Source organism: Ailuropoda melanoleuca, unplaced genomic scaffold (genome assembly GCF_002007445.2).
Source record: "Ailuropoda melanoleuca isolate Jingjing unplaced genomic scaffold, ASM200744v2 unplaced-scaffold2453, whole genome shotgun sequence".
Lineage (NCBI taxonomy): Eukaryota > Metazoa > Chordata > Mammalia > Carnivora > Ursidae > Ailuropoda > Ailuropoda melanoleuca.
The window spans coordinates 2,383-11,764 of NW_023194426.1; the positions used below are offsets into that span (position 1 = coordinate 2,383).

The 9,382-nt window shown below is 33.3% G+C and overlaps 1 protein-coding gene across 1 annotated transcript; it reads right to left on the minus strand.

Moving 5' to 3' along the window:
• Positions 1 to 967: 967 nt before the first annotated feature.
• Positions 968 to 5,358, minus strand: LOC100480466 (olfactory receptor 14A16). The gene is made up of 2 exons (XM_011218296.2): positions 5,346 to 5,358; positions 968 to 1,914 (listed from the first exon to the last, which is right to left on the minus strand). Exons 1-2 carry the CDS (start codon positions 5,356 to 5,358, stop codon positions 968 to 970), a joined length of 960 nt encoding a protein of 319 aa, XP_011216598.2.
• Positions 5,359 to 9,382: the final 4,024 nt, after the last annotated feature.

The window sequence follows — 9,382 nt, forward strand, 5'->3', positions numbered from 1 at the left end:
GAGGGCTTCAGAGGGGTGGGGTTGGGGGATTGGGATAGGCTGGTGATGGGTATTAAAGAGGGCACGTATTTCATGGTGCCCTGGGTGTTATATACAAACAAAGAATCATGGAACACTACATCAAAAACTAAGGATGTACTGTATGGTGACTAACATAACATAATAAAAAAATTAAAAAATAAATAAATAAAAGGAAATGAGCTATCTAGCCACCTTATTACATGGAGGAAATTTCAAATGTATCTAAATAAGAGAAGCCAGTCTGAATAGATTGTATATTGTATGATTCCAACTACATGACATTCTGGGAAAGCCAAAAAATATGGAGACTATAAGAAGAGCATTGAATACCTGGTCTTACAGGGGTTAGGGAACAAAAATGGCCCAGGTATGGTGGAGTTTTGGGGTAGTACAAATGCTCTGTGAGACATTACAGTGATGAATATATGTCATTATGTGTTTGTCCAAACCCACAGATGCAAAACATCCCTAATGTAAACTATGGACTTTGGATTAATCATGAGGTTCCAATGTAGGTATATTTTTGTTAAAATATTTGACAAACTGAGGGCTTCAGAGGACAGGGGCGTGGGGGATTGGGATAGGCCAGTGATGGGTATTAAGGAGGTCACATATTTCATGGAGCACATATTGCATGGGTGTTATACACAAATAATGAATCATGGAACATTACATCAAAAACTTCTGATATACTGTATGGTGACTAACATAACATAATAAAAAAATTATTTAAAAATATGTGATTCTGGTGATTTCTGTTGTTACTCAGGAAGGTTATGGATTTGTGGATGTAGTGGTTATATCGAAAATTTCTGTACTCCCTCTCAATTTTTTTAAACCTGTAATTGTTCTAGAAAAAGTTAAAAGCAAAAATAATAAGAAATAGTGTGTGTAAAACTGTAGATGGTATTTATTATTGAAAATGCAAAAAAATGGGGAATAGCTTTTACTTTTTGGTGAATATTTTTTTTAGCAAACTCCACAGTGACGTTTTCATGACATTATTTTTTAGACTGTATATAATGGGATTGAAGGTTGGAGGCACCATTGTGTAGAATATAGAAATTAAAAGGTCACTAATGGAAGGAATCCCTGAAGTTGGCTTCAGATAAGTAAAGATGCCAGAGAAGAGAAATAATACAACTACCACCAAATGTGGAAGGCAAGTGCAGTAGGCTTTTGACTGACCTTCTGTTGATTGAATCTTCTTGACAGTGGCAAAGATATTCACATAGGAAATAAGGATATAAATAAAACAGCAGGTATCCAACACCACACTAATGAGGATAGGTACAATTTCTCTCATTAAATTTTCTGAGCAAGAAATAGCCAATAACAGGGGGATGTCACAAAAGAACTGATGGACTATGTTAGACCCACAGTAGGATAAGGAGAAGGTACCAACTGTGTGCATCAGAGCAATCAGACCCCCACCCAGCCAAGATACAGCTGTCAACTGAACACGCATGTCTTTGTTCATGATGATTTCATAGTGCAGTGGATGGCATATGGCAGCATAGTGGTCAAAGCACACTGCCGTCAGGAGGTGTAGTTCTGTAGTTGCTGAAAAAACCACCAGAAAGAACTGTGCAACACAGCCAGTGAATGAGATGGAGTTACTGTGAGACAAGGAGTTGGCAATGGATTTGGGAATGGTGACTGAAATTAGGCAGAGGTCCCCAAAAGATAAATTATTCAAGAAGTAGTACATGAGGGTGTGGAGATTCTGGTCCAAAGTTGTGATCACGATAATGAGGATGTTGCCCATCAGAGCACAGAAGTAAATAAAAAAGAAGAGCACTAAATGCAAAATGCATATATTTTTGTCGGTAGAAAATCCCATGAAGGTAAATTCTGTCACACTGTGAGATTTGTCAGTATTGGAGGCATAATCTGTATAAAAATAGAGTAATAAAACATCATTATCAATTTTTTCAGAACTGAACTTAAAATGGGTTTCTACATATGGCAGTCATGCAAACTATTAAACACAGAGATTACTTTCATCTAGCTCCTACTCAGTATATTGATCACCAATCATTACTTGAATAACATTGCTTTACTGAACCATTTAATTTCAATTCATGGAAATGTGCCATTATTATGTTGTCCACATATGTCCTGTGAAAAACCCTGCAGTGTTGAAAATTTCAACTGACTTTTTCAAAACCTCAACAATCTATCCTTCCTATATCTCTCAGTAAATTCAGAGTGACAAACTGACAACTATTAATTGTTTCTCAATCATAAGTTCTCTTCATCATATCCATGAACAACAAAACCTGTTCCAGCCTACCTTTAAGAAGTTGAGTATTAAAAAATTCTTAGGGAAAAAAATGATTACAGACCTTCTACAATCTATGAAATCTTTAACCTCCTTACTCTCTGCAAAACACTCAGTTTAAAGATGTTCTTATATTTAAAAATTTTTAAAGATTAAATATAAATCAATCTAACTTCTTTCTCATTCATAATACTCACATTATTTATCATAAAATTATATAGTTTTATGTGCATCCTTCCATATGATACATGTCCTGATTACTGCGGCTATCAAAAATGCAACATTATATGAACCAAGATTACTGTCTTCTTAGTCATCAATTTATTCACTATTCCCCTTGTCATCTGATTTTTCCCATTATACTATGAGTTAAACAAAATATTTTCTCCACCAGCTTTTTTCTTTTACTTCTTTCATCATATTTATACATCTAATCCTACAATGCATGTACTTTCAACCTATTACAGTCTTCAAGCCCAGCCCTACCCAATCCCCTTCCTTGTCTTCCTCTTTCCCTCCCATAAGATTAATGGAAATGAAATCTGTGGTAGGAAAAAGGGTCAACACACTGATGGAGTAAATACAAATACTTTTAGTCTAATGAGTGTGGCAGTCGCTTTCTTTTACACTGACATGGCAGTTTCTTCTATTTGCACAGATTTTATTCATCAACCTTCATGTAAATTTAATAAAATATTAAGATTGTACTATACAATATTCTCTCCCACACCTTCTTATTCTAATTATCCTAAGTAGAGCCTCTCTCCATTTTGATGGACAATGAAAAGATCCTGAATAAATACTGGTTGTTGGATTTGGAAAAATGGTAATATAAAAAATTTTAATATATTAGAAAATACAATCGCAGATATTTTAATGAAAACAACACAATACATTTTAGAGTATATTTCAGTCCAAAATGTAAAAATCTTCTGAATTATGTAAAATATATGTTTGTAATAATTAAATTAAATTGATTTCTCTCTCTATATATATAAACAGAGAGACATTATATAATATATATATCCTCATTACCATGAATTCTTCATCTTATAATATTACTAAAAGCTCGAGTGATGGAGTAAGAAAAATCTATATATGTTTGTCACTTCTAATGTGACAGATATAAAATGAATGGGAAATATTGCCTTAAAGAGTTCTTGAAGATTCTATCTAACTCATACACATGTGATTAATGTTTTGGGGGATAGAGATATAATATTCCACCTCAGCACTTAGTGTTATTATTATTTTTTAGGTTTCATCTTGAGTTTCTTTATTCATCACTCTTATTAATTGTGATTTAATTTAACATTTAATACTTTAAACTTTGTTAAATGCCAAAATATATCACTAACAGCTATGCACTTCATAATTATCATATATGCTCTTAATAAAAATATTATAATATGATAGAATTATTAAAAGTTATTAAAAAATGGAACATCTTAAATTTAAGAGAATTTAAAAATATGTATTTCTCCCATTGAAACTCACCACAGAGAAACCTGGGATTGTTAAATCAATTTGTGCAGCAAAGAATAAAATTATCCCTTTACATTTTTTTTAGTTTTCATTATTTGCAAAATTAGTATTTTCTTTTATTTTTATTTTTTAATAATATTTTTATTATGTTAGTCACCGTACAGTACATCCCTGGTTTCTGATGTAAAGTTCGATGATTCATTAGTTGCGTATAACACTCAGTGCACCATGCAATACGTGCCCTCCTTACTAGCCATTACCAGCCTATCCCATTCCCCTATGCCCCTCCCCCTGAAGCCCTCAGTTTGTTTCCCAGAGTCCATATTAGTATTTTAACTCCTGTTTTTCTCAAATCCAAAATGAATTATTAAATCTAAAATATTTTAAGTCTAAATAATTTTTTCTTCCAAAAAATCATTTAATAGTATACCTTCAAACGTGGCACATGAAAGTCCCACTCTCTCATCATCTTAAGCTTGCTTATAGTGAGTATTGCCATCACAAGGGCAGAAGGATATTATAGTATCGCATTTCAAAACATGATTACATGTGTTGATCCTCTGAAAAGTCATATAATTTCCAAAACTGGCTTTATTGATACCACAGTAGGAAGAAAGAGGGGACCTTAATATCTTGGCAATTTTACTTCTCTAACTGGTTTCCTACACACTTGAGCATTGTCCAAGAGTTATAATTTATCAAGCTGCTCTATTCCAAAGGGAATATAATGTTATGTTTTTATCCATTGGGTTGCCTAATTGCTAACAGCCAATAATAAATCTCTCTGAATAATTAAAGTAATCAGTAGACTGTGTTTTTAATTCTTTGTTGGTTATACATTTATGGACAGGACTATGATTAACTTTAGCATTCAGTGTTTTAGTCATTATTTATTGAATGCTGGCTATGGGCTACAACCAGTTTTTGGCAGTAGGACCAGGGGACAATGCAGTTCATGTGAAGTTGTTAATTTTTACTCTGCATGAGAGGAAAACCACAGATGATTTTGAGTAGAAGAGTGAAATGATCAGCTGACATTTAAACTTGATCACTCTCTGACAAATGTAGACTGTTGAGAAAGCTGACTGGAAATAAGAACTGAAAGCTTGAATGTATGTCACCATCCCTAGTGAGATTTTGTGGTGACCTGGAAAAAGCAGGTAGTAGAGGTGAAAGAGGTATTTGTTTATGAATATATTTTTATGATGAGGCCTAAATTTCTCCTTTAATTTAACAGCACCTTATTTTATTTTTTATAAACCCTAATCTCAGATGCTTGAGCAAATGACCTTTTCAGATAATGATATTATTTTTATCTCTATTATTGAAAAGTAATTTTAAACCTAAAATACTATAACCAGAAAAAAATTTATCTCATATTGGACAGCCAAAATAACAGCAACAACAACAAACAACAACAAAGCAACCTATTTTACAGATATTCAAGGATTCTACCCTCATAACTATTGCTATTTTAATTTTGTAAAGAATTTAAATTTAAAATTTGACTTTAGATTTGAGGGTGTCTTCCCTATCTTTCCACTTCCTTACCTACATTGATGACCCATGCACTAAAACTCACAGTAATTTTATGCTTATGTATATTTGGTTATTCTCTCTCTGAATGATCTTGAGGGAGTCTCTATGTTTCTTGTGCTCATGGATTTCAGAAAATTGCACCATCCTGTATGGTTTCTGTTTACAACTTCCTGCTCTGAGAATAAAATGGATCCTTTCATTTTAACAGTCAACTCTTTCATTTTATGAATTATCTTCCTTTTCTTTTATTTTGATGCCTTTTATTTAAAATTTTGATTTTTCTCTCCTCCCCCAGGAAATATATTAGTTGGACGTCCTTAATTATTATAATTTTTAATGCTGTCTCTCTAACCTTTAATTTTCCTATTACTTATTTAACTCTTAATGGAAGTAGGCTAAACTATCCTTATACCTTTACTATGACAATGCTTTTTCTCTGCTTTTATACATTCAGATATTAATAAAGTTTACATAGCTCTATATAGATGAAATCTCCTTTTTTATTTTTATTATTTTAACCAAAAAGCTTTATTCTTATTTATAATAATATTTTTTATTATATTATGTTAGTCACCATACAGTACATCCCTGGATTTGATGTAAACTTTGATGATTCATTAGTTTGCTGGGAAGATAAGGAAAAAACTGAAACCAAGACTTTATTCAGTTTCAGTTTTCTCCTTATCTTCCCAGCAATGCCTCTTTTTTCTTGTTCTTTTTTTCCATTAATATTACTCTCAGTTTATTCCCTTTTAAATTATACTTTACACACTCACCAGATAATCCTTTTCTCTCAGTGTAGAAACCCAACATTTTATAAACTAACTCTTTATTTTATAAACTACCTCTTTACAAATTAGTACCTCACCAGCCCCAGCCACCCCACAAGCTTGCCATAAAGTGGTGCACCCAGTGATAATTCCTGGTTATCACTCACTACAGCTCCAGTCTTAGTGCCAAGATGACACAAATGAAAAGCAACACTAAGCACTCCAGACCAGAGTCACTTTGGTTTCAGGGGACTTGCTAGGACACCTCTATTGCAGAGCATATTTAAACCCCCAGGCTACCATCCACTTTGAAGCCAGCTTCCCTGTGAGGGTATCTTCCATATAGAGTGTCCTGGAATACCTCTGTCTGTACCAGCCACTGTTTGAGCCCCCTGGCCAGCACATCACCTGAACTGAAAACTCTAAAAATCCCAGGATACTCCAGTTTGCACCCAACTCAGTTTTAGCCCACTAGGGCACCCTCAGTGTGGAGACCCCAACACCCTGGCTTGGAACCAATTTAGTTTCAAGTATCTTCCTAGGAAACATTCTGTGTTGAGAGCTTAGAAACCACCTTGGCCTGTGCCCACTTTAACTTTAGCAGTCCTACCAGAGGACTCCCTGTGTGGAGCATAGTGGGGCCTCTGACCTATACCCTATCTCAGATCCAACCACCAGTCCATGCCATCCTCTGTGTTGAGAGTCCTGGAAGACCTTGGTTTACACACACTGCAGCTTTGACTATTCTGACCATGTGCCATATCTATTTAGAGAAACTTTGCTGGGCAGAAAGAAGTAGCATGATATATTGAAAGTGTTAAAAAGAGAAAAAAAGTACCTCTAAAACTACAGCAAAATTGTCATTCAGATTTGAAGGAAACATAGAGTTTCCCAGACAAATGAATTTTAAAATTTAGCGACTATGGACTCTGAGAAACAAATTGAAAGCTTCAGAGGGGAGGGGGTGGGGGAATGGGATAGGCTGGTGATGGGTAGTAAGGAGGGCACGTATTGCATGGTGCACTGTGTGTTATAGGCAACTAATGAATCATCGAACTTTACATCAAAAACCAAGGAGGTACTGTATGGTGACTAACATAATATAATAAAAAATATTATTATAAAAAATAAATAAAATAAAATTTAGGTAAGTTTATTTTCAACCATAAATCAATGGATAGATCATCAAGGCAAAAAAACAATAAGGACACAGTGTCTTTGAATGACACATTACACCAGATTGGGGGGGTATATACAAACTGAACCCAAAATATCAGAATATATATTTTTGACATTCACATGGGACATTCTCCAGAACTGATCACACATCAGTTTACAAAACAAACCTTAATAAATAAAAAAAAGATTGAAATCATACCATGCATCTTCTCCAACCACCGCAGTATAAAGCTAAAAATCAATCCAAAAAAAAAAAACAACAACCTGGAAAAAACACAAACATATAAATACTAAACAATATGATACTAAGCTATCAATGAGTCATCAAAGAAATTTAAGAAGAAATAGAAAAAAAGGCAACAACAAAAACAGATAAATAAAAATGAAAACACAACACTCCAAAATCTTTCGGATCCAAAATGACCACTCTTAGAGGGAAATATGTAGAGATACAGGCCTAAACCAATAAATAAGAAAAAGCTTAAATAAAAAATCTAACTTTACACCTAAAGATATTATAAGAAGAACAAATAAAGCCTAAGGTGAGTTGAAGGAAGGAAATAATAAATATCAGATCAGAAATAATTGAGAGAGAGTAAAACATAAAAATAATCAATGAAACCAAGAGCTGGCACTTTGAAAAGTTTAAAAAAAAAAAAGAAAAGAAAAGGAGGAATCCATATTTGTACAATAAACGTAAAACTTTCTCTATTTGCAGATGAATGATACTATACATAGAAGACCCTAAAGACCACCAAAAAATATTCAAAGAAATACATTAATTCAGTAAAGTTGCAGGATAAAATAATACTGTTCAGTAATTGATAGCATTTGTGTATACTAATAATAAAGTAGCAGAAAGAGATATTAGTAACAATTCCATTTACAATTATAAAAAAAAATAAAATACCTAGGAATAAATTTAATCAAGGAAGTCAAAACCGTACCCTTTGTATTTAGATAGGTTATATATATATATATACATATGTACACACACACACATATACATATGTATATGTGTATACATATACCTACATATTATATTAAATTATATATACAAATATATATTATATATACAATGATATATACACACATATATGCATGCATATATAGACATGTATATGCATACATATACACATCATATATAATTATATACATTATATATGTTTGTGTAATATAATATGTATGTGTGCACATATATATGTATGTATTTATGAAATACAATACAACACAAACAATAGGAAAAATACTCCTTGCTGATGGATTGGAAGAATTAATCATGTTGAAATATTTATACTGCACCAACCAGTCACCAGATTCAGTCCATTCCCTATCAAAATACCAATAGCACTTTTCACAGAACTAAAACAAGTAATACTCATGTATGTGTAGAACCAGAAAATACAATGAATAAGCAAAACAAACTTGAGAAGGAACATAGCTGGAGTTGTCACAATCCCAGATTTCAGGACAGATACAAAGCTATAGTAATCAAAGCAGTATGATACAATCACAAAATAGATCACAATAGTTCAAGAATAAATCCATGCTTATATGGTTAATTAGTCTATGACAAAAAAGGCAATAATATACAACGGGAAAAATAGTCTTTTTAATAATTGGTGCTGCATAAAGTGGGCAGTTACATGCAAAAGAAAATTGGACCACATTCTAACACCCCACAGAAAGAAAATAAACTCAAAATGGATGAAAGACCTAAATGTGAGACCTGAGTATAAAAGATCAAGAGGAAAAACAACAACAACAACAGCAACAAAACAGCAATTATTTTTCTGACATGAGACATAGCAATATTTTTCAAGGCCTGTCTCTTCAAGCAACAGAATCAAAAGCAAAAATAAAGTATTTGAACCACATTAGGAGATTAAAGATGGCGGAGGAGTAGGGGACCCCTTTTTCAGCCGGTCCCCTGAGTTGAGCTGGATAGGTACCAGACCAGCAGGAATATCCACGGAATCAGCCTGAGACGCAGGAAGATACATCTGGATCTCTACAAATGAACATCTCCAGCGCTGAGTATCGAGGNAGGGGACACCACACACAAAACCATTCCTTCAGGTTTAGAAGATGGAGCTGTTCTCCT